This window comes from Callionymus lyra, chromosome 9 (genome assembly GCF_982586985.1).
Source record: "Callionymus lyra chromosome 9, fCalLyr1.hap1.1, whole genome shotgun sequence".
Taxonomy (NCBI): domain Eukaryota; kingdom Metazoa; phylum Chordata; class Actinopteri; order Syngnathiformes; family Callionymidae; genus Callionymus; species Callionymus lyra.
In genome coordinates, this window is record NC_141826.1 from 1,819,724 (window position 1) to 1,847,718 (window position 27,995).

Genomic DNA, 27,995 nt, shown 5'->3' on the forward strand with positions numbered 1-27,995 from the left:
TTGACCAACAACAACTGTTGTTTTGTTTTTTTGTAAAAGAGAAAGAGGGAACACCAGCACAGGGAGACACTCCCCTGATGTTACTGATGCACCATTGACTCTGAACACTGTGGGTTTGGACTGGGCCCTCAGAGGAGTCACATGCGGATACATACCTCTGCACTTTTGCAGGATTTATAACTTTGGCACTATTTGAAAGTTCACTAAAAAAGCTGGTAAACTTCACAAATGATCTTTGGAACCACCACCAACACGTGGGAAGTTAAACATTACTGCCTCTGTAGTCATTTTTAAAGAGAAGGTAAGTGATGTTGGTTGCTTTGTGGCTTGTGCTTCTATGATTGTGTGAATATTGCAATGTTGTTTGTAGATCAAGTCGCACTGACATCTTGAATATCTGTCGGGTGGCTTGTGTGACTTTATGAGTGGAAACACTCCTGAGTGCCAGAGTTCAATGTGCAGCACTAATACTAATATCGCTGTTTATCTTGTTAAACAAATAACAGAACTTTTGGTAAAGTCCACAAATGTGTGTTTGCTTTCTTCATTAAAGCTCACTTTTTTTGGAGAACTTTGTCTAGGTATTTACATTTGTGAGCCTATCTCTGACTTTTGTTTAATCACTCCATGTAAATCATAAACCATTAAGTCCAAAAAGGTACAATGTTCTTCTTCAAGATCACGCATGTTGTTGTGCAATCACCCCCCACTGTGAAGCTGAACTAACAAAGTTATTGATTAAGCAATCTTGTTTAACATTCAACCTTTAGTAAAGCTGGTTTAAATGTCTTCGCTTCTCAGGAACTCTTTCACGATTTAATTTCAGCTCCAGTTTTAAAATATTTGAAGTATATTACATAAGATATTGTCTTACCGGTAATTTAATCTGCACCTCATAGTTGAAGGTACTTGGGTGTCCTCCTCAAGGCCACCTTTGTTGCTTGTATTTTGTCAATATCAGAGTTATCAAAATTGTAACAATATCATCTAGCAATCCCATTTTTAAAATGATCCATCACATTTTGTCATTACAAAACTGTATTTTATACATTCTGGTTTTAAGTTGTTGAATAGTTCAAGATGACAAACAAATCTCTGTATCCAGACATGATAGATCCCCACCAGAATATAATCACACTCAATCTTAGTAAGGCCATAAAAACATAACCTCATAAAGGTGAGCAACAATTGTTCTTTCACAACGCTAACATTTAGAGGTTTGTGGTTAAAAAAAAAAGAGCTAAGAGACACGACAAAACTCAACAGGCTTTTTTTTTCCTGGACATGGCATCAATAATTTGAGCGTACAGCTTCTGTTACAGGAGCTGTAATGGCTCAGTGGAGCAAAAACAGATCAGTTTCAGTCTTGGTAGAGCGAGTGTCCTCCTAATATTTTAATTGGCTTTTGATAAAGCAAAATAAAAAAAGGCTAAGAAGGCTTTATCTCATTAATTCTAAGTCCATTAGCTAAGAGTATTTGTAAAATCATAACTTTTGAACATTTTATTTTTTACAGAAATCCTCCACTAAATGGAAGAACGAGATCAACGCTCCACCTATTGTGATGCAATTGTTGGACTAGAGTAAGCAGAAGAGGCTTCAACAGTTTCAAACATGAGCTCTGACGTGTCGGCTCAGGCTCAAGCCAATGCCGTGGCACGAGAAGACTTGAAGCTGGGCTGCTTTCCAGACGGTCATCACAGTGACTTATCACTGTCCCCATCTCCTGATTCCACAAGTAGTAATCTTAGCAGGAGTGACCACGAATCCAGGATCTCCCCTGACTGTGACATGCAACTGATTGGCCGTAAGGGATCTTCTCATTTGGATAACAAACTTACCCCATCCTTGGCAGATAACGTGTTTCATAATAAACACTTGAACCTAAACCAGACATTTATTTCAACTCCCATCAATGGAAGGGATTGTTGGAACGCTAACTTGTGTAGACCAGCGTCAGCAGATATTTTAAATGAAAATGTGTTTGGATCTTTAGAGCGTGCTAAAACATATTCTGAAAGTGCTGAGCAAGGTAGTGAAGATGGCTCCTATGCATCATCTCACAAAGCTGAGAATGACTACTGTTCCATGAGCTCTGGTGGGATGATTCTTCGTACCAACAGCTTTTGTCTAGCAGACCAATCAGCCCCGGTTGTATCTTCATTGGATGAATCTTGTCATTTAGAAGATCAAATGGAAAATTCTAATCATTTATCACATGATGGGCCTCAGCAAAGCAACGCTACAGTTTCTGGCCTTGGTATGACTTTCATTCAGGAGGAAAACTGCAGCCCCCAAACTGAGAAAGAGGACATGAATTGTGATGATTGTCTTGTAGTTTTGCCGAGTGAGGATGAATGCCTATTACAAAGAACCTTCTTCGTCTCAGACACCCCTTCAGATAAAAGTTTTGAGACACCACCGGCTCATGGAACTCTAAGCCCAGAGGAAGTCAAGACCCTTGTATACACTATGACAGCAGCCAAAGACGCAGAGGATGTTCATACTTCCACGCCGGTGCAAAACATTGGGAACAAGACGGCAAGCCTCCCTGATTTTTTAGAATCCCCTTGCATGGATCAGCAAAAACTCCCAGAACCCTTACCCAATGACCCATGTTTTGAAGAAAACAAAGACAAAAAAGAGACAAAGAAACCAAACTTAAGCAACCTAAGATCAAAAGTTCTCAAAAAACCTGCTCAGAAAACAGCAATGACCACGCCAGCCAAACTCAGACCAGTGCAGTTGAGTGTGAAGAGCAAAAACATTGAAATTAGCAAAGGAGCGGTCAACAGAGGGAAGTCAAGTGTCAGTGATCCCCCCCGACAGGTGAACGCGGGTTCTTCCGGTGTCACAATAACAAGCAAGTGCACTAATGAGACTCAATCATTTCTTGCTTTGGATGCTTCATCAAGGGAATGCATTCCTGTCAGTTCTGTGGCCCCGCAGACCGCCACAGCCCAGGATCTAGACTCCCTGGCTCAGGGCCATGGCAACCAGACCTTTTGCTTATCAGTCTTGGAAATATCCTCTAGACAAATTGAACCCCAACCAAAATCGAAGAAGAGCTTGTTGGACAGAATCAAAGTCAGAACGGGCTCCACCACAAGTCCAGACGTGCCTCCGGTACCCAAGATGCGGCCTCGGGGCTCATCAGACAGCTCTTTGTTTTCTAAAGCGACAAAGGAGAAAAAGACGTTCAGGTTGTCCAGCACCTTTTCCTTTCCTAGAAATGACAAAAACCAATTAAAAGCTAAACCTGGAAATAAAATAAGCTCTGGAAATAAAGCAGCTTCACCTGGAAATTACCTGGAGAAGCCCGGTCAGAGCTCATCTATAGTGGTGAAGAAAAACAGCCTTGTGGTGAGTTTTGTCAAATAAATCATTTATTTTGCTAGTTGGTTTAGAATAATCATTTCACTACAGGCAGAGTCCAGCAGAGCTGCTGCAGTGGAAGGCGAGAGCAGCGGTCATGGAGCTAAAAGGGCGCCACTGTCGCAACCTACACCTGCAACTACAAAACCAATCCCTCTGCCAACCACGCTGAGGCTGGCAAACTGTGTGAAGACTGAATCTAGGAGCTCTAAGCCTACATCAGCAGTCCAAGCAAAACAAACGAGTGGTACAGGTACAACTTTTTGATCGGTTAAGGTTTTACAATGTTACATTTTTAGAGAGCATTGTGATGCAGGTCATTGAGATCAAACTGTTAAAACGATCAAAACACGACGTAGCATCCGTCCCGGGTCTTAATACTTCACTTCGTGGAGAAAGATGGACAATCCAGAGTGTGTAACGGGTCGTTTATTCGCCGCTTCAAGTCAAACAAATTACAAGCATTTCGATCGACCGGACACACTTTGTCCCGGCGACTGTACAGGTCAATGGCCCCTGGAGAAAAGGTCCCGAGCTGTAGAAACATCGCTATATTTAAGGCAAATTTCCCATCCGGGTGGTCGTCTCTTTCTGGCCAAATGGTCCTTTCAAGTTCCCTGTGTCCCGATCACCTGCATAGAGGCATCCTAATTTGTTTTCTTGTAATCGAATCATTCAACTGTTCTCGGGCGGGGGTTCGATCTTCTCTTACGTCTTTTAGTCCCCCTTTCCCTGGTGTGTCTTGCTTCGTTCTTCGATCTACGATTTAAGGTGTGATTTGCAGATAAACGGATGTTTTCAATTACCGGTGTTGTATCTCTAATTCTGATCCAAGCTTGTCTCGAACCAGTGTGGATCAGTCTGAGTGGAATGTTGATTGTGAATGTGTAGTCAACCGTTCGCGCTCTTAGATCAAGTGAGTAACTTATACTTTATATTTTGATTATGTTTTAGCATTAATTTAGGTATGGCGTATACGTATAGTGTATAATAATTTTAATCTAACACTGTATTTAAAGGCAAGACATCAAACCACATTTTGCACATACAAAGCATGATGACTAGATGATGACATGATTGTAGTTGCACATTTTCTCCATTAGAGGTTATGCAAGGTATGTATTTTTTCAGTGTAATTTAACTATTACACTTGGATTCAATAACTGGATAAATCTGAAAGGAAAAATGCATTCCAATACATATTGATCAAGAATATTTATGTTTGTTATGAATGTTATTAAGCACTTTTGAACCGGAATACTGCACTACTTACTATGTTTTCCACATATCACCTACCTGACCTTCAGGGGCTTTTTGCAGATGTACACAATGTCCATACAATCATATTACTTAATAAAATCAAGACGTTTTTCCACTACGAGCCAACATTTTTTTATCATGGACCTTAATTTAGTTGTTTGATTGTTTTTAACTGTAGAAATGTAAGTTTACTTCGTTGCAGAGTAATACACTGTGTCAGTGCTTTTCTGGATATATAATGTTGGTGTTTCTTTCCATGTCAGGCGTCCAGAAAACTCCTATAAGTAGAGCGTCATCAGTGCGTACAGCTTCCACAAGTACCAAGCCCTCTCTGAATAGACTCCGTGCACCCCAAGGACCAGCTAGCCACTCATCTGCGTGCTTCACTTCCACTCCTGGATCCAAACTGCCTAGACCAGGTCCTCGGCAGAGTCAAACGCTGGACAGCGGTCACAACAAGCGTGTTGAAGGTGCAGTTGGTTCACAAGGTGAGCTTGGATTCTGGTATGAAGGCATTTCTAGAAAAAGTGTGTCATGTGTATGTAGTGTGTGAATCCAGGTCAGTGTCACGGCCTCGTGTTAGGCTCAACACATCTGGATGAGTAGGGGAGGGGTGACCCAATTCAAACCGGCCTTGCAGAAATATCTCTTGGCAAAGCCGGCATTGGCAGAACTCCTTCCAAGATACAGAAGGTTGTCTTCATAAACACTCATTATAAATGAGGCTGTGCTCTGCTGATGCACAATGAACCTTACTTCGAACCTCACCAACCTATTCTGTGATTGGCTACGATGATCTATTCCTCTTACTGTGGATGCCCCCAGGTTGCTGGCTTGGTTGTCACGGCAACCCGTTCTGTTCCAGTCTATTCCACGTGACCAAATGTCGATCATAGTCAACGTTCTGTTGAGCTTTTATTTGTTATTTTGGTAACACAATTAGCGATGGTTGTATACACAGGACTGTGAAGCTGCTATTAGTTTTTTTTAATTTTCACCTCAGTTTTTACCCAATTCCTAATTTTTTGCTCAAGGAAGCCCAGAGCACAACTGTGATATCCCGCTATTGACATGGCTTCTGATTGGATCTTACCGTTTTTTAAACAATTCCTTTGTTTGCAGTCTTGGAATTAATACAAATGTTTGGGCAAGTAAGTCACAATTGAATGATACTTGACACACAAGAAAATGGTAGTGTGATATTAAAGAAATCTGTATAAATTAACATATGTATATATTTGATTTTCTGCAAATGTTGCAGGTGATTTAAATATTTTATTCATAAATGCTTTTTGTTTAGAAAATGCTGACTTTAGTTAAACTAACAAATATTGCAATCTTTCTCTTTACACACTCTAGTATCTACTGGAGGAGCTGCCCCAAAACAAACTCCATTCAAAGCCATGAAAAATGTCTTTCTGAGAGCAAAACTCACCCCAACACCGGCAAAACCCAACAGAGCAACCTGTAAGTATAATTCTACACAATCATTAAATGTAACACATACCATTAGTGAAGAATCCTTAAAGTGTCTTAAATACATTAAAACATTATTTTTCGTAAGAGAAAATGTTGATCAGATCTTCAAGACGTAAACGGAGTAAGATGTACATGTTGTACACAGACACACTTGAAGCACAACACGGAAAAAAGAAGTGAATAAATTGAATCTAAAATCAAATTACCGTATTTTACGCACTATAAGGCGCACTTAAAAGCTTTTCAATTTCTCCCAAAAAAAAATCAGGAGCGCCTTACTGTATGGAGTAGGTTTACTGCCACCGTTTTAGGCGAGTGTGTCTTGGTTGTTGTACACTCAAAACATTTTTTTTTCCCGCTATATCACTCTGCTGCGCGCTCAACCAGTCATAAACGTGCGTCCAACATGTAATACACGCGTGCTCTAGCTGTCATACACACACTCAACTTCTCTGCTGCTCACTCAACATTTGTCTGCTCACAACACCAGTCTCGCTCGCTGCTGCTTGAAGCCTTTTAAACATCACTTGAACATTGTTACCAGGGGTGTGAAGGGAGTTGTCGGAACGCTTATAAAGTTTGACTTTATCTGACTGTTTTGTTGACGTTCTCTTTAACACAGCTTTATCTAGTGGATGCATAATTTAACCCCTTTCAAACATTTGTCTATATCTTCTATACTATGCGCCTTATAATCCGGTGCGCCCTATTTATGAAAACATTTCTAAAATAGGCCATTCATTGAAGGTTCGCTTTATAATCCAGTGCGCCTAATAGTGAGGAAAATACGGTACTTAAAATTTACTTAGATTGTTTTGGAATGGCATTACAGAATAATATAAATAAATATTATTAATAAAATAAATTTATGAAAATAAAAAATACAATAAAATGAATGAAGAGATGTTTACATAAAAAAGCATATAAATAATTAATGAAAGAAAAAATAATAATAAATAAAAAAAAATTGTATAAATCACATAGTACTTAATTGAGTTACTACCAAATGTACTGTCTTTTTAAGAAGCTACTATTCAGTCAACTTGAATTAGGATTTTTTTTTTTTCCTCCTGAGCCTAAGACTAATTTGATTAGTAATCACTTGACTTATTGTTACCCCTTATCTGGTCATTTAAACTCACTCAGCCAAACTCTTTGTTGTCTTGATTAAATCGATTAAGGCTTCATTAACACTCATGAATTGGTTCTTAAAAAGCTGTCTGCAGTCCAGCACTATTTTATTCAAGTTCTGGAAACAAGATGGGTCAGTTCAACTCCAGCTTGATGCCTCACCTGGATATTTTGCTTTTTACAGCACTGTCCACATCAGTTGCCTCTGCTAAGAAGGGATTATCTAACTCTACCGAGGGTCCCCAGCGAAGAACATCTACCTCCAGACTTGTTCGCCTGACGCCCAGCAAACATGGTATGAACAGTTTATAATCCTACTTGTCTGCTTTCCCAGTTTACTGAATGTTTATTTTGTGAGACAATCATTAAAACTTATATCCAGCATTTCAAACCCAAAGCTTGAGCACCATATCAAGCTCACATTGACCTTTTTATTTTAAAAACAGCACAATGCAGCATTTTGACTTTTTTTTCTTTTTTTTTTAATAATGGGTTAATGTTGAACTGTCGTGACTTAGTAGAACTCTAGTAATAATCTTTACTATGTTCTTCTCTGTTACTTTCTCTGGACAACTCTTTGAGTGTCATGCGACCACCAACTGTTAAAAGCAGTGGGTCAGAGACAGTATTGCTATTCTAACATCGCTCATGGTCAGCTGGTTAGAAGACTCTTGTCTTTCCCATTTGATAATCTATGGTTTTGGCTATAAACAAACACAATTCTTGATTCTTAAGAGTGGATTCATTTATTTTATTGGATGCTGACTGAGGTGTGTGCTTTAATTTAGCATTTCTAGTTTATTCTAAAGACCAAATGAAAGTTCAGTTTCTTCTGCAAGACATACCAAACAAATGCTGAAGTGCGATTCTTTCTGACAGGAAGGAAGAACAGCTTCAGAATTTATTTTTTTAATATTTGACAAATCTCTATTCTGGCTGCTTATGCATTTTAAGAAGATGAATGCAGATTGAAATAATTCCCCAACACTGCTCATGAATCACAGACCAAAAGAGGAGAGATTAATGCAGCCAGCCAGCTTCAGGATTGTTTCATTAGAACAGACAACCTTGCCAAGAGCAGCTCGTCATCTCTCTCATCCGCCTGCTGGTGGTTATGTAGGGTGAATGTCGGCGAAAGGAAAAGCTGGGAGGCTTTAGAAATTTCTATTGGTTGTATTTCTTGCGCTAGCTCCACCCCTCTTCTCTATCCACCACCCTCCCCCTCCGTATGAGTCCCAGCATCCTGGCACTGCCAGAGCACCGTCATCATCTAATGGAGATTCTGCTCTACTCCAACTGGAGAGATTCTGGCGCCTGTTCTACCTCCAGGATTAAGTGATTTTTACTCTTCATCGGTCTCTTGGTCATCCCCTCCATGCCTATCTGTGGTCTTCACTTTTTTAACCAGGCTGCCACTGGAGGCTCAGCTATTTTTGGATTTTGCTGATTTCTCTCCAGTGTTGATCTGTCATGTCGCTGATACAGAGACTCTACCTTTTTTCTTCATCTTTTAATTCATCCTCATCAAGTTTTAGATCATAACAGAGGCGACTCGCTTTTTTTATTTTGAAGAGATGTTATGGTCGCCGAGGCTGTCGTTGTCTAATATCCATGTGCGTCTAACAGCCAAAGGTTTACTCCGAAACATTCATTTGCTGTCAGGATGCTCGAAGAACACTGTAGTGTTCCACACAGGTTTGTTGATTTCTTCTTTCTTCTTGCATGTCCTCACTAAGCCTTTTATAGTTTAGCGTTGTACTGATGAGCACAGCACTCGGGTCAGCTTTCATTTACCTAGCTGGATCTCTGGATCACATCAGGGATGTATTTCAGGAGACAAAACTTGAACGGGATTATCGATAATTTAGTCTTGCATATTATATGTTGATACTTTTGGTCACTTGTGGCATGTTGCAAGGTGTTAATACACTTTCTGCTGCATGCAGGAAGACCCGGCTCTCCTGTTTCACCCTAAGATGAACTGAAGGTTATTTTGGGTCTTGAGGTCGTGCCAGCGCACAGAAGTGAAAATCTGTTGCTTAAAAACCAAGACTGCCTACCCATGTGTGTCTGTAGTATTTTGTTTACATTTGTTTGATATTTTTAGGAAGCAAGTCAGTCGTTGTTTTGCAGTGTTGTTGTTTACTTCCTCCGAAATGCATACCAAACAAATGAGTATTTGTGACTCACTCGGCACAATATATGAACAAGTGGCTGATTGTGACGTGTTGCGTGCTGTGGTGAGATATCTCCTTGCATTTACAAATGACACCGATTTATGATACAGCTGCGGTTGTTCGTTGTTTATCTCTAAAAGACCATGTAAATGCAATAACTGAAATAAACCGCATTCTAAAACTTAAAACAATCTTGTTATGTCATTCAAGCTGCAGAGAATAGTAAACCTCAATCATAGGGTTGAGATGGAAACAATTATGCTCGAGGATGTGCTTAGGAAAAAAGCTGTCAAAAGAGCAAACAACACTGTACCAGGGGCTAATTCTTTTAAAAAAAAAATTAAGTTCCTTGACCCCGAATTCCATCGGAGTATTGAGCTCCATGTCCATTTAATGTGTTTTCAATGTAACTGCTGGTACTTTTTTTTGCTTTTTGCCCTGAAGATTATGTGTAAGTGTTACTATGAGACCAAAGAAAAATAACGCATAATGGACAATAAATGAAATTGAATTAAACTCTGGGTTGTTGTGACACTATGACCAGAATAGCTGCTGGTCCTTTGTTGCCATGGCAGAGCTGCAGCATGGACATGTTGTGTAGTCAAGCATGAGGGAATATTAATCCACATCTGACTATCATTTTGGATGTAATATCCATCCTGGAGATTTTAATAGTGCACTGAAAAAGACTGAACATATTTGTTCCAGCCTTCGCAATTAGAAGAGTGGATTTTCAACTATTATTTGTTAGAACTGAAGGATATCTCGTTTGACTACATAAGGCATGAATAAACTTTGAATATGACCAGTTAAAAAGAATGTAAGAATCTGGACGCACAAAAGATTAAACGGCAAAATAATTTGTTTTTGAAGACGCCCTAGATCTTACACAACTTTAGTTGCTTGGAAGTGTACACCAAATACCAATTATTTGATGTTTGTGTTATTATGGAAAGAATGAAAAAAAGATAGTTTTGTAAAAGGCTTCACATTCTTTAAGTTTTCACCATCAACATATCCTCCAGGGTCACCAATGCTGTGACTGTGGGCTCCATGAGGACTGATGGCAGCGAGGCATGTTTTAAATATTATCAGTGGTCAGTGGTGAGCCCTGTTAAAAAATAAAATACATTTCATATAGAAATATCATAGTTGATAATCATCACTAAAAACGGCATGTTTGCGCTGTGACTTTTGTAATGAAATGTTGGAGCTGATAAACAAAAATACATTTTGTAAATATAACAATCATTTTATATTATTTTATACTGAAAAAGTTGTCCGTGTATTTGCTTTCAAGACCTAGTTTTTATCTGGTTATTATGCTGAGGTAGCATGTTTGTATAAAGTGTTGTATATATTTTGAATGTCTAAACATTCAATGTGAAACGCTTCTCGGTAAATGCCACGCGCATCTGTAAGTGACATTCACTCTCGCATGTTTTTTTTAAATTTTTTTTAAAGAAATTCCTTCTCCAAGTAAATGCACGCTGTCCAGAAATTTAGCAGTATAATAGGACGGGTAATTGCTGTAGTATATAGTAGTATTTGCTCAAATCTATCTTCAAGCAGGTATTTGAGGATTTAAAAAATTATTTGAAATATTTTTTTACTTGTTTAATCTATTCATAAATGGATATTTAACAATGTATTGCTTTGGTTTGAAGTTACAAGCGTGTTTTTTGCTGCCACCTGCTCAACCACAAGAGGGCGCCCATTGATGATTATGGAATATTACACATGAGCGTTTTTTTTCTTTTCTATGCAATGGCTCACTCAGTGGTATATTAATGGAGTGTATTCAAATTTTTAACTACATATTTATGGGTATATTTTGTAGTGACTGCATCATTTGCATTACAAGAATTTCTTCAGTTATTGACACATTTTCTTATTTCTTTATTATTGGAAGCTGGTGTTTTACACCTGCTGGAGCTAAATTAATATTTACAATTACTTCATAAGTTTTGACAGTGCCAGGCTATCATATAAGTTAGCGATCTGCTTTAACATCCCCTTAGCTCTTACATAATCACAGCTACTTTTATAGAAGCGCTTGTGTACACTGTCAACGCTTAATTAGTTTCCAACACGCGCTTTTCTGATAATGGTGTGTTTAGCAAGAGTGCTGTGCTCTTAAAAGTCAGCAAGGTCAGCATAACTTGTCATTGCTGAGACGGGGTCCACAGAGGTGACGGGTTGTGGTGGGTGCTGTTGTTGGATCAGCAGCAGCAGCTATGAATGTGGGCATGGTGATCAACGTGCTGACCTTTAACACATGTTCCTTCACAGTGGACAAGAAAACCACGAAGGCCAGCACCCGGCCGCAGCAGGCAACCCAGAACAACGGACCCCCAGATGTGGTGCCGTCGGACTTGGTCGAGGATAAGAGAAAGGAGCGACTGATCAGCCAGTTAAAGGATGACCTCGCTGCTAAAAACCTAAGTTTTGAGGCAATCACTGTTGTCCTGAAGCAATCTCTGACAGAGGTATGATAATTTTTTTAATTCTATCAATATAACATTCAAGGCATCGTAAGAGTCAGAGGGGTCATGTTGAGGTATCTTTGTATTGTTGACAAACGTGATCAACTGTTTGTCTCTCACAACGTTACTCTGATACATTGAGACTCTGCGTTTGTTGTTACAAACTTCAGTATCTTGGAAATAATTATATTTTGCCAGTGCTTGTTTTACAGGAAAGTTTGTTATAGATTGAAGCGACATTTTAATTGGTCTTGTTTAGTTTTTGCATTAACTTTGTTTATATTTGTTCATTCATCTTCTACCAGGAAACTTATTTCTGGTTTCAGCGTCAAGCACCCAAAAGTACAGCAAGCTATTTAAAAATATATATTACACCAGTATGTGTTGCACATCAGCTTAATTATAAAAAGTGATGGTTTATAGCTTTATAAAGCGTCTGTGTCAGCGGGTCATCATGTATAGTTTGCACAGTAGGAACATATAAAACTTGTCGCCAAAAGTGCAATGTTTACTTTTCAAAGAATTATTGATCATTCAAAGCAGCATGATGAGAGCTTTTCAAATAAAGATGTTTAATCTGTCTGTTTGTTCTGGGATCTGTTCAAAGAGTGGTGCCATGTGTTTAACTTCTGGGAACTATAATGCCTGAGGGATTATTCTTCTCAACGTACATTCTAAAGTTATTCCCAGACTCATAAGAGCTTTTAAACTTCCACGATACAGTCTTTCGTATAGCTGTTGTTAAAATAAATATTTAAGCAGATTTGTCATCCTTAATACATACTTTTTCATTCTTATTGTAATGTTTATCAATGTACAAAATTGAGTGGAAAGAATGTTGACCCTGTTCATCCCATTTGACCACATGAGTCTATTTCCGTCAGTCTGGTTAGTGCTGTGGTGTAACGTTTTCACACTGAAGTGTTGCCAGTGTATGCTTGACAGATGCCTGTTTATATTTGGGTCCCCCTTATCAACTCTTTTCTTCTATTCACCAGCACAGTTCAACTCGCAACTTAGCTGTTAGCTTGTGTCAATGTTTGTGTTCTTTCATAATCACTTTTAGTTACTTATGGAACCGTCTCACGATATAACCCGTCAAACATCTGTTGTTTAATGTTCTGACAAGCTAAACATAAGAAATGAGTCGTGTATTAATGAAAGTACCCTGACATGGTTTCTCACACAAACTCCTACACGGATAAATAAGCCACTGAATTCCTCTTGTATGCGTGTAAATGAACGTGTCTTGTACTAAGTCAACGATGTCACTTGCCTTCTGTCCTATGTAGTTGGACTTGATTCCAGCTCCCTGCCATGCAAGGCGCACGATAATTCCTGTAGATGCATTTGAATTGATATTTGTAATGACTGTTTTCTGTCTTTCACTCAGTTTTCTCAAGAGGCCAGTAACCTGTTTGATATTGTATTTGATACTGCTATTATCAGACATTAACTGTTTGTGGTTACATCTATAAGCAGAAGCTTGTCTGCACTTTCACGTGTGATTCATTTCAGAATCAGAATCAGAATCAGAATCAGAAAACCTTTATTAGTCCCGCGAGGGGAAATTCGGTTTAACAGCAGCACGAGAAATAAAAACACCCAGAAATAAAAACGAGAAATAAAATCTAAATGGAATAAAAGATAAATCTGCGCTATATAATATTTACACAATCATATTTACATAAATAACAAGAGGTGCAGTTAAATAGTTATCTAGGTGTGTTTTTGTTGTGGAGTCTGATGGCAGCAGGGAGGAAAGACCTGCGGTACCTCTCCCTCACACACCGGGGATGGAGCATCCTATCACTGATGGAGCTCCTCAATGCCCTCAGTGTGTGCTGGAGAGGGTGAGACAAGTTCCTCCTCATGGAGCCCAGCTTGCTCCGCATCCTCCCTCCAGTCACTTCCTCCACAGGATCCAGGGGGCGCCCTAGGACGTAACTGGCCTTCTTAATAAGGCTGTCCAGTTTAGCCCTATCAATTCATTGTTGTTTATTTTAACATAATCTAAAAAAAACAACAATGAATTGATACATGTTGATGTTTTACTACTACTTTTATAACTTGGAGTTTTTGTAAAAGTCCATTCATCCTGAAATGTAGACACCATTAATAGCAATCTATGAAGAAAAACAAAACATTGTAAACATGTTATTTTAAAATTGATTTGAAGAATTTGGAAAGGGATTCAAGGATCAACGTCTGACCTTTAGCTCTGGAAGCTAAAGTCACAAATTTATTTTATCCTGCTGAGCCTGTTGACTGATGAATGTAACAATCTTCTGATTTATCACAAGTAGACCTGTGTAATAGGAGTGTACCACTTCGAGCGACTTTCAGTGATCCCTGTTTCATTTCCTTTTTATTTGCTGACAGGGGTGTGAAACTAGCTGTACTTTTTAGAAGCCACGTGACATTTGTTCCGCTTTGACAAATAAGTCTGTGAAGATTTAAATATTTGTAGCCCTTTAAAAATTATTTAAAACTTCAGTTCTTTTTTTAACCTTAAAGAATATCTATTGAAAAACTGAATCTTGTAGATAGTAGATCAATGGCATCAAAAGGTCATTACCATTTTGTGATAAAGTTTGGTTTAAAGTTTACATTTCTCATCATTGTTTTTTTAAATATTTTCCACAAAACAATTGTTTGATTATTATAAGGTTGTCAGTAGCAATTTATGGATCTAGTGATGTATTTATGGGAGAGTTCTGTTTCTTTGGACCGTAACTGTAGTATAGAAAGCACACTGGAATCTTGGAGCCACTTTAAAGGCCAGGAATAGGTGGCAGGAGCTGGTCATCGGTGTGAGAATGTTCCGGCTGCTGGCATGATAAGGTAACGATCAGCAGCTAAACGCTTCACATGGAATGTTGCCTACTTTGACTAGACTGCTGAGAAATCTTCTTCATCCAAGTTTAATAATATTGAGCGGGGTCGGAATAGGAGGAATGAAATGGCTCTTCTGTTTAGACCAAGTGAAACATGATATGGAGCTGATGCATCAATGTTGGTTCTTCAGAGAGTTGCTCTACCCCAGAGAGGGCATCTGAAATCATTACATTAATGTTGTCTTACCCGACTGATTTTAACATTCATTTAGGTAACTCATTGTTCTCAATTTAAACTGTTGAAAAAAAAAAGCATGGCACTATAGCTCTTCTATCCATATTCTTCATATTGTTTGATTTGAGGTTTATCTGATCATGTTGGGTCACTTTTTCAATCTCCACCCAAAATCATATGTGTAAAATGTGTTTTTGATTTTTTTTGTTTTAATTTACTTAACCCTATTAACAGTAAAACAAATCTTTCATTAAAAAGGCTTTTTTACAACAACGGTTGTTTTAAAAGGTTCAACCGTTTTTGTTCCTCGTTATTACTGATGTTTTGTGATTAAACAAACTAACAATAAGTAGGGTAAAAATATATATATATATTTTTTTCTTACATATTGTCATAACATGTTATAACACGCCAAATGCATAATTATGATGGAAAGGCCTTTTCATTATATCAAATTATAATGTGAGATACATTTTCCGCTGTGGGGTAGAAGTTTTATTTTTACTGGAGTCTCTGCTAATTTTCTTTTTCTTGACAACAAAATGAACCTGTCAACAAGTGGCGACTCGGCCAAAGCATTCCAAGTATTCTGTGACTTGAAGATGTTTCTGGTCATGCTGTTTTTTTTCTCACTAGCCAGTTGTGCTAAAAAAATTGTTGCACAGCGACGCGAACATGAAGGAATGATTTAAAGGAGTGGGGGATGGTGGTAATGAAACCTCTCTCTCAATCCCCTGGGAAGGTCGGAGCACAAGTCCAGCTCCATCAGCGTGATGTCAGCCGGCCGAGTACAATTTATCAGTTTGCTCCACCCCGGCTGCTTCCAGCACCGCCTTCAAGACCGAATCTCAGTGGTGAGGAGGCAGTTCCTCCACCAGAGCACGCTGCTTTATTAGGAGCAATACGGTAATGCACTTTGCAGTAAGCTGTGAGGCAGAGAACTCGATCGTGTGTCGGATGTAGTCGGAGCTGTTGGAAAGGTGGTGCGCCCACCTGGACCGCTGTTTGTTCAGGCGGCCCGGGTCCCCTGGCCTCGGCCGAGGGAGGGGGAGACGGAGACTCTCACAGACGTGAGCCTCAGGCTGAAACTGGATCATGGGCTGTTCTGGGAGCAAAGCGTGTATAGGGGCTTCCTACACTGCAGAGCGGGTAACTGCTTTCATGTTGTTCTTCCTACAGGAGCAGGACAGGCTGTTTTCTTCCAGCTCGCCTCCTTCTTTTTGCCTTCTTGTCTTCAGTTGTGGTCTCCGTGGAAGACGAGTAGTTAATTAAATCAACACTTCTGCTGTTGCAGTGCTGCATCACTGCAGAAGTTGAAGAAAACGGGAACTAGAAATGTGACATCACTTTAAAACCGTTGTCTAAAAGTGAACCATTGATGTTGTTATCCAAGAGGGTTCTGGGATGTTGTATCAAGGTGTTGTCATGTGAATCAACTTTCTATCATGACTGTATCCTCTTACCTGTGCAGGATGTCGCCTCGGTTGTTTCAACCGTGTTCAAACAACGACTTGACAAGTGTGTTTACATTTCTGCAGCGGGATGAAGCCACACGGCAGCGCCGGGAGCAGTCCCAGGAGCTGGTCACCCTCCGAGGAGAACTGGGTACGTCTCTTACCTTCATGTGTGGATCAACCTTCGACAGATGTGGGGTCTTTGATAGAAGAAGTGACTGTTGTGGGGTTCAGATGTGCGTGTTTTCACTGTGGAACAAAGCAAATGTCTTCCTCCCTCTGACTGGGTTGTAAATCTTTACGTTAGTCCATTCCTAAGCTTGACCTCTGACCACCCCACACCTCCCCCCTACCACTGCAAAGTCGAAAGTTTCCAAGAACCATTTTGCTTTCTCATGCAAATTAACGGTAGAACAGCAGCTTTTATCCCTGGCTCAAGTCTGGCTCCGCCCAGTGCATACATCTCACACACACACACCCTTTTGCATGACGGCATCCCGAAGTGCCACCGCCTCGGGACCTTCACATGATTGCTCTTATTTGCTGAGCACTCTTGCAAACATGCACACCACACTGCTCCTCAGGCTTGGTGTGAAACCTTCACTGGAGTAAATGATGTGTTGATGAGGCCTTATGAGGCAGCTGATGCTGTATCATGATACAGCTTTGATTAATGTTAAAGATCAGAGCCAAATATTTTAGAGCAAAGAGTGCCATCAAGTGAACTTTCAAAATGAAGACACTGATTCAGAATCATGAGGTGTCATTTTGTTGATAATTAACATAATAACAGATCATATCATGCTTGGAAAGTTTCTGACTACCATAATATTTCAATGATAATGACAACATTTTCACACGTCAAACTTAAACTGTCAAACTTTTTAAGCACTTGAATATCATTACACAAATGCGCTCCATGAAGGCAGAAGTAGCAGCCAGGAACTTGCTTGCACAACACACAGTAGAAGTAGACAAAAGTCAGAGCTTCTGCTGACGTCGTCCCCATTCCTTGGATCCTGATCCAGATGATTATCCAGGACCCCAAAGAAAAGCATTTACTTCACTGTCAACATTCACCAATGAAACTTTGGCTTAAGCCAGCGTTAAGTGTAGTAGCATGACTTCCTAAGAACACTTGTTAAACCTCGATAGGCGTAGTAAGTCTAGGATCTGTAAGAAAGTTGGTGGATCTGAGTTTGTATGACGTCTTTGTTTCACACAGCGGTAAAGTTTCAGTTATGATTTCCTTCCCTGAAGACGGCTGATCGATGGCTCATGATGTTGGCTTCTGCTCCTGATTTGGACCATTTTCTTCCACTCGGAAATAACTCTTTCCAGCATTGAAGTCATTTTGTTATTCGAGTTTATTTAGAGCTCCATCGGACAGCAACTGAAATCCCCATCATGCAGTATGTTATATAAAACCCGGTGTCACACATGTCTACTGAATATTTAACATGACTTCAGCCGGTCTCGCTCCAAACAGCTGACGGTCTCTCAGACTGTGGTGATGGACTATTCCTGTCAGGGGTGTTTACACACGAGCACCTACGCGGCTGAAGTCTGTCCAGTTGGCCTCGCTGGCTCGCTCCAGATATAAACACACACCGATGGAAACTGTGGATTTACGCCAGGCGCAGTGTAGAAGTTTTCACAAAACATCATTCTTCCATGAATGTCTACGACAGCCACTGACTGTTATACGTCGCGTAACATGGAGCTGAAGTTTCTGGTGTTTGTGCCGCAGTCAGTTCGGTGCACTCTGCCGAGCGTCTGGAGAAGGAGAAGGAGGATGTGCAGCGCTCGCTGGAGGAAGCCCTGCACGACGTGCAGGAGCAGCACCGGAAGGACCTGGATGAGGTGGAGAAGAGGGTGCGGGCCTTCTACCAGGTGGAGTGGGATAAGGTCCATCTCACCTACCAGGAGGAGGCAGACAAGTGCAAGGCTCGCATGCAAGAGCAGGTCAGTCTCTTCAATGTAGTTTTACACCTGTTCACATTCATATTGATATCGCTCTAAACATTTCCAAATATCTACATCACACTAAAACGCATCAGTTCACCCGATAGTTAAAAAAATAAGTACATTGAATTATTCATAATTATAAAATGTTTTTATTAAGGTTTAATGAGACTGTGTATTTACACTCAGAGCTCAGTGGGTGGCGCTTCTTTCAAACTCATTTAAAATAATTTCAATAATTGTTAAAAATCCAAGATTATAGAGTAGAGGGCGCCATCTGGTGGGCTGTGAAAATGACAACCTATGAGTTGGATTGCCAAATCAATGTCAAATAATTTTTGAGATGCTACTTAAATGAGTCATAATTTTACAGAATTGCACGTTCCATAGTCGACTGCTGTGTTTCGTTTTGTCTAAATAACACTATTCTCTCAACGTTTGTTTGAATTGTCAATCTGATACTGGGCAGAAATAATTAGGAGAGCATGTTGTCATGATGGTATCGACTGACCTGTTCTTGTTTTCAAAGCTGGCTGAGCTTCAAGCCCAACACGAAGCCATGAAGCAGGAGCTGGAAATGAGCCACACACACCAGCTGAGGTGTTTTAAACAACAGTACGAAGCGTCACTTGAAGGTAACACGGTGACCACAAACTCATCCCTCTCATCACCTGCCTTTGCATCATTGACTTGAAACCTGCTGTGTTTCTGTCAAACCTCCAGAGCTCAGGAAAGTCCACAGTCAGGAGCTGGAGTCACTGGACAGAACGATGAAGGAGGCCGAGGCTGCGCTCTCTGTAGGTGTTTGAGTCAAGTATCCAAGTCGCGAAGTTGTGTTTTAAAAATCTTTCCACTTTCAAAGGGGCAGATCCAGCAGCTGAGCGAGGAGAACAAGGTCCTGCAACAGAAGCTGACGGCAGAAGAGGGTCGGAGGAAAAAGCTGGCTGAAAGTAGTCAGGTATTCAGCCAAGCTGGTTTCCATGGCGACGCCTCATGACCTCCCCCTTGAGCAATAGAACTTGTGATCAAAGAGATAAAGTTCTAAATTGCTCTTGAAAAAGTAAAATTCTCAGAAATCAACCACGTGAAGTTCAGTGAACCTTGAGATGAGAATCAACGGTAGTGACGTAGAAGCTGAAGATGTATCTGCTGATATTATGAATTAGTTTAGTTTTCTAATTTGTTGATAATATGTTAACTATATAAAATTAATTGATAAAATAAACAAACCAATTAATTTAAAATATGTATATAGTTCTTTAGGATTGTATTTACTTAATATTTGTATTTTATGTTAATTCATTATTTATCGTGTGTTTTGTATTGTCTTCAGTTCTTCGTCTTTTTTCTATGTGATGTTAATAGATTAGTGTTGAAGACCATTAGTCTTATATTCCGTGTCCCTGCAGAAGGACTCTCGCACAGTGTATCTGGAGCAGGAGCTGGAGAGCTTAAAAGTAGTGCTGGATATTAAGACCAAACAGCTGCACCAGCAAGAGAAGAAGCTGATGGAAATAGACAAACTGGTAAGTCAGGAGCTATGAGTCTACGTGACAACAGGGCAAGAATTTGACTTTTTAACATGACTTCCTGTTTGCAGACGGAGAAGAATGTGAAGCTGGACGAAAGCCTGAAGAAGGTCCAGCAGGAGAATGAGGATCTGAAGGCTCGCATGGAAAGACACGCCGCCCTGTCCAGGTGAGAATTTCTTCTCTTCGAGTGAAAGTGAAACCAGACTCTCATCTCCACAGTGTGGATTCTTTCAAGATATGATCAACGTGGATGACATTGTTCCACTGGAGAAGTTATACATACTGTCTAACGCACGCACACACCACCACAACGCAAATACAAACATGCACGCACCACCACAACGCAAATACAAACATGCACGCACCACCACAACGCAAATACAAACATGCACACACCACCACAACGCAAATACAAACATGCACGCACCACCACAACGCAAATACAAACATGCACACACCACCACAACGCAAATACAAACATGCACGCACCACCACAACGCAAATACAAACATGCACGCACCACCACAACGCAAATACAAACATGCACACACCACCACAACGCAAATACAAACATGCACGCACCACCACAACGCAAATACAAACATGCACGCACCACCACAACGCAAATACAAACACGCACACACCACCACAACGCAAATACAAACATGCACACACCACCACAACGCAAATACAAACATGCACGCACCACCACAACGCAAATACAAACATGCACGCACCACCACAACGCAAATACAAACATGCACGCACCACCACAACGCAAATACAAACACGCACACACCACCACAACGCAAATACAAACATGCACACACCACCACAACGCAAATACAAACATGCACGCACCACCACAACGCAAATACAAACACGCACGCACCACCACAACGCAAATACAAACATGCACACACCACCACAACGCAAATACAAACATGCACGCACCACCACAACGCAAATACAAACATGCACGCACCACCACAACGCAAATACAAACATGCACGCACCACCACAACGCAAATACAAACACGCACACACCACCACAACGCAAATACAAACATGCACGCACCACCACAACGCAAATACAAACACGCACACACCACCACAACGCAAATACAAACATGCACGCACCACCACAACGCAAATACAAACACGCACGCACCACCACAACGCAAATACAAACACGCACACACCACCACAACGCAAATACAAACATGCACGCACCACCACAACGCAAATACAAACACGCACACACCACCACAACGCAAATACAAACATGCCCGCACCACCACAACTCAAATACAAACATGCACGCACCACCACAACTCAAATACCAACAAACACGCACGCACCACCACAACTCAAATACCAACAAACATGCACGCACCACCACAACTCAAATACCAACAAACATGCACGCACCACCACAACTCAAATACCAACATGCACGCACCACCACAACTCAAATACCAACAAACACGCACCACCACAACTCAAATACAAACATGCACGCACCACCACAACTCAAATACCAACAAACATTCACGCACCACCACAACGCAAATACAAACACGCACGCACCACCACAACTCAAATACCAACAAACATGCACGCACCACCACAACTCAAATACCAACATGCACGCACCACCACAACTCAAATACAAACATGCACGCACCACCACAACTCAAATACCAACAAACATGCACGCACCACCACAACGCAAATACAAACACGCACGCACAACCACAACTCAAATACAAACATGCACGCACCACCACAACTCAAATACCAACAAACATGCACGCACCACCACAACGCAAATACAAACACGCACGCACCACCACAACGCAAATACAAACATGCACGCACCACCACAACGCAAATGCAAACACGCAAGCACCACCACAACACAAATACAAATATGCACGCACCACCACAACTCAAATACCAACAAACATGCACGCACCACCACAACACAAATACAAACAAACACGCAGGCACCACCACACCGCAAATACAAACAAACACGCACGCACCACCACAACGCAAATACAAGCAAACATGCACGCCCCACCACAACGCAAATACAAACAAACATGCACGCACCACCACAACGCAAATACAAACAAACATGCACGCACCACCACAACACAAATACAAACATGCACGCACCACCACAACACAAATACAAACAAACATGCACGCACCACCACAACGCAAATACAAACAAACACGCACGCACCACCACCACGCAAATACAAACAAACATGCACGCACCACCACAACTCAAACACAAACAAGCACTCACGCACCACCACAACGCAAATACAAACATGCACGCACCACCACAACACAAATACAAACACGCACGCACCACCACAACACAAATACAAACAAACATGCACGCACCACCACAACACAAATACAAACAAACACGCACGCACCACCACAACTCAAATACAAACAAACATGCACGCACCACCACAACGCAAATACAAACAAACACGCACGCACCACCACAACGCAAATACAAACAAACATGCACGCACCACCACAACGCAAATACAAACATGCACGCACCACCACAACGCAAATACAAACAAACATGCACGCACCACCACAACACAAATACAAACAAACACGCACGCACCACCACAACACAAATACAAACAAACATGCACGCACCTCCACAACACAAATACAAACAAACACGCACGCACCACCACAACACAAATACAAACAAACACGCACGCACCACCACAACACAAATACAAACAAACACGCACGCACCACCACAACACAAATACAAACAAACACGCACGCACCACCACAACGCAAATACAAACATGCACGCACCACCACAACACAAATACAAACAAACACGCACGCACCACCACAATACAAATACAAACAAACACGCACGCACCACCACAACACAAATACAAACAAACACGCACGCACCTCCACAACACAAATACAAACAAACACGCACGCACCACCACAACACAAATACAAACAAACACGCACGCACCACCACAACACAAATACAAACAAACACGCACACACCACCACAACGCAAATACAAACAAACACGCACCACCACAACGCAAATACAAACATGCACGCACCACCACAACGCAAATACAAACATGCACGCACCACCACAACGCAAATACAAACATGCACGCACCACCACAACGCAAATACAAACATGCACGCACCACCACAACGCAAATACAAACAAACATGCACGCACCACCACAACGCAAATACAAACATGCACACACCACCACAACGCAAATACAAACATGCACGCACCACCACAACGCAAATACAAACATGCACGCACCACCACAACGCAAATACAAACAAACATGCACGCACCACCACAACGCAAATACAAACATGCACGCACCACCACAACGCAAATACAAACATGCACGCACCACCACAACGCAAATACAAACATGCACGCACCACCACAACGCAAATACAAACACGCACACACCAACACAACGCAAATACAAACATGCACGCACCACCACAACGCAAATACAAACATGCACGCACCACCACAACGCAAATACAAACACGCACACACCACCACAACGCAAATACAAACATGCACGCAACACCACAACGCAAATACAAACACGCACACACCACCACAACGCAAATACAAACATGCACGCACCACCACAACGCAAATACAAACACGCACGCACCACCACAACGCAAATACAAACACGCACACACCACCACAACGCAAATACAAACATGCACGCACCACCACAACGCAAATACAAACACGCACGCACCACCACAACGCAAATACAAACACGCACACACCACCACAACGCAAATACAAACATGCACGCACCACCACAACTCAAATACCAACAAACACGCACGCACCACCACAACTCAAATACCAACAAACACGCACGCACCACCACAACTCAAATACCAACAAACATGCACATACCACCACAACTCAAATACCAACAAACATGCACGCACCACCACAACTCAAATACCAACATGCACGCACCACCACAACTCAAATACCAACAAACACGCACCACCACAACTCAAATACAAACATGCACGCACCACCACAACTCAAATACCAACAAACATTCACGCACCACCACAACGCAAATACAAACACGCACGCACCACCACAACTAAAATACCAACAAACATGCACGCATCACCACAACTCAAATACCAACATGCACGCACCACCACAACTCAAATACAAACATGCACGCACCACCACAACTCAAATACCAACAAACATGCACGCACCACCACAACGCAAATACAAACACGCACGCACCACCACAACTCAAATACAAACATGCACGCACCACCACAACTTAAATACCAACAAACATGCACGCACCACCACAACGCAAATACAAACACGCACGCACCACCACAACGCAAATACAAACATGCACGCACCACCACAACGCAAATACAAACACGCAAGCACCACCACAACACAAATACAAATATGCACGCACCACCACAACTCAAATACCAACAAACATGCACGCACCACCACAACACAAATACAAACAAACACGCAGGCACCACCACAGCGCAAATACAAACAAACACGCACGCACCACCACAACGCAAATACAAGCAAACATGCACGCCCCACCACAACGCAAATACAAACAAACATGCACGCACCACCACAACGCAAATACAAACAAACATGCACGCACCACCACAACACAAATACAAACATGCACACACCACCACAACACAAATACAAACAAACATGCACGCACCACCACAACGCAAATACAAACAAACACGCACGCACCACCACCACGCAAATACAAACAAACACGCACGCACCACCACAACACAAATACAAACAAACATGCACGCACCTCCACAACACAAATACAAACAAACACGCACGCACCACCACAACACAAATACAAACAAACACGCACGCACCACCACAACTCAAACACAAACAAACACTCACGCACCACCACAACGCAAATACAAACATGCACGCACCACCACAACACAAATACAAACAAACACGCACGCACCACCACAACACAAATACAAACAAACATGCACGCACCACCACAACACAAATACAAACAAACACGCACGCACCACCACAACTCAAATACAAACAAACATGCACGCACCACCACAACGCAAATACAAACAAACACGCACGCACCACCACAACGCAAATACAAACAAACATGCACGCACCACCACAACGCAAATACAAACATGCACGCACCACCACAACACAAATACAAACAAACATGCACACACCACCACAACACAAATACAAACAAACACGCACGCACCACCACAACACAAATACAAACAAACATGCACGCACCTCCACAACACAAATACAAACAAACACGCACGCACCACCACAACACAAATACAAACAAACACGCACGCACCACCACAACACAAATACAAACAAACACGCACGCACCACCACAACACAAATACAAACAAACACGCACGCACCACCACAACGCAAATAGAAACATGCACGCACCACCACAACACAAATACAAACAAACACGCACGCACCACCACAATACAAATACAAACAAACACGCACGCACCACCACAACACAAATACAAACAAACACGCACGCACCACCACAACACAAATACAAACAAACACGCACGCACCACCACAACACAAATACAAACAAACACGCACGCACCACCACAACGCAAATACAAACAAACACGCACGCACCACCACAACGCAAATACAAACAAACATGCACGCACCACCACAACTCAAACACAAACAAACACTCACGCACCACCACAACGCAAATACAAACATGCACGCACCACCACAACACAAATACAAACAAACACGCACGCACCACCACAACACAAATAAAAACAAACATGCACGCACCACCACAACACAAATACAAACAAACACGCACGCACCACCACAACTCAAATACAAACAAACATGCACGCACCACCACAACGCAAATACAAACAAACACGCACGCACCACCACAACGCAAATACAAACAAACATGCACGCACCACCACAACTCAAACACAAACAAACACGCACGCACCACCACAACGCAAATACAAACATGCACGCACCACCACAACACAAATACAAACAAACACCCACGCACCACCACAACACAAATACAAACAAACATGCACGCACCACCACAACACAAATACAAACAAACATGCACGCACCTCCACAACACAAATACAAACAAACACGCACGCACCACCACAACACAAATACAAACAAACACGCACGCACCACCACAACACAAATACAAACAAACACGCACGCACCACCACAACACAAATACAAACAAACACGCACGCACCACCACAACGCAAATACAAACATGCACGCACCACCACAACACAAATACAAACAAACACGCACGCACCACCACAACACAAATACAAACAAACACGCACGCACCACCACAACACAAATACAAACAAACATGCACGCACCACCACAACTCAAACACAAACAAACACGCACACACCACCACAACGCAAATACAAACATGCACGCACCACCACAACACAAATACAAACAAACACGCACGCACCACCACAACGCATATCAAACTGAAGCATGAGAGGGTTAAGAACATTTTAGTCATGAATGTACATGTTGTGCATAAAGTAGTTCCTGAAGTAGTGGAGGAATACATTAGATTGTTATTTTTGAGTGTTTATTCATCTCAGCGGTCGACTAACCGATTGTGAGAATAGTAAACTGCTGACTCGGGGAGGAGAGCAGTGAAAAGGGTGGACGTGTTTATGTTTCTGACTGCTCAATTCTTCTGCATCACATTGCAAATTGTGAAAGTGTTCTTGAATCTGTGTCATGGCGGGATTGTCCAGTCACTGTTTAGTTGGTGCACTTAAACCATAATCAAGAAGGTAACTTGAGTAGTCAGAGACATGTCTCCGTTTACTCTTTTACACATAATCTGTCGTTTCAAGATCACCGGAGACACCAAGAGTTTTTTCTAGTTCGCCACACTGCTGACTTAACAACTGCACCAGCAGACCTGTGTCACTTACGTGTGATGTCATAACTCTGTCAAATGATTGATTATTAAATATTTGAGTTGTGTATTATGCTTCATTAGGATATATTGATTTATTGGTCTACTAGTAAACCAAGTTAATGATAAGTTAACTGATTGGTTGGTTGACGGAGGTACTGATTAATTGCTCTACTGACTGATTTATTGATTATCTGATCATATCTGTCCCTTCGTAGACAACTGTCCACAGATCAGGCGATGCTGCAGCAGACTCTCCAGAAAGAGTCAAAGGTCAACAAACGTCTGTCCATGGAGAACGAGGAGCTGCTTTGGAAGCTGAATAACGGGGAGTTGAACAGCCCACACAGAGTGTCCCCCAGTTCCCCATCCCACTCCTTCAACCTCCAGTCTCCATGCAGGTCCAACATCTTCTCCAGCCCCTCGGTGTCACCCAGGTGACTGTGTGTCCCCGAAAGAGCCCCGTTTGTGCCGAGGCACAGCAGCCGCTCCTTCAGGGTCGACACTGTGAGACATTGAAGTTGCACAGAAGCACTTGATCCGAGGCTTCCTTGTTTTCTGCCTTCGTACTCTGTGGAGGGAATCTCAGGACCTACATGTGGTACATCACTGTCTTCTTACTCGTGGTTGGTGTTTCTTTTCTCATCGCTTCAGTTTGACGGTCTGATGAGCTGTGATCGCACCTGAGCTCAACACAGTTTGTTTTTTTTGTCATCAACATACGGATGAACTTATGGCCTGTCGTGGTTTTCTCTGTGGTTTTACGTTTAAGGGACCAATCCAAGTCTTGTTTGAGGTCTGTCTTCCACCCCGACTCACCCCCCCAATGTTCTCAGTTCAGGTTGGTCACAGATCTTGGAAAGGTCTCAAGAGTGTGGAAATTGTATGCGTGTGGAAATATGAAATTATTAAAGTATTATTCTATGTTGTTTGTCAAACGCTTTTTTTTTTT

The 27,995-nt window shown here is 41.6% G+C and overlaps 1 protein-coding gene across 2 annotated transcripts; it reads left to right on the forward strand.

The window, feature by feature from the left end:
* Positions 1-27,969, forward strand: mtus1a (microtubule associated tumor suppressor 1a). 2 transcript variants are annotated; one of them, XM_087799208.1, is made up of 15 exons: positions 1-301; positions 1,517-3,363; positions 3,427-3,628; positions 4,899-5,123; positions 5,995-6,102; positions 7,430-7,540; positions 11,715-11,911; positions 16,519-16,585; positions 18,185-18,399; positions 18,929-19,034; positions 19,123-19,196; positions 19,262-19,357; positions 19,809-19,925; positions 20,000-20,097; positions 27,262-27,969. In XM_087799208.1, exons 2-15 carry the CDS (start codon positions 1,615-1,617, stop codon positions 27,482-27,484), a joined length of 3,588 nt encoding a protein of 1,195 aa, XP_087655334.1. In that variant the 5' UTR covers positions 1-301; positions 1,517-1,614; the 3' UTR covers positions 27,485-27,969. The 2 variants fall into 2 exon arrangements, with proteins under 2 accessions (XP_087655334.1, XP_087655335.1); XM_087799209.1 differs by lacking the exons at positions 1-301; positions 1,517-3,363; positions 3,427-3,628; ... (1 more) ...; positions 5,995-6,102; positions 7,430-7,540 and adding an exon at positions 8,542-8,940.
* Positions 27,970-27,995: the final 26 nt, after the last annotated feature.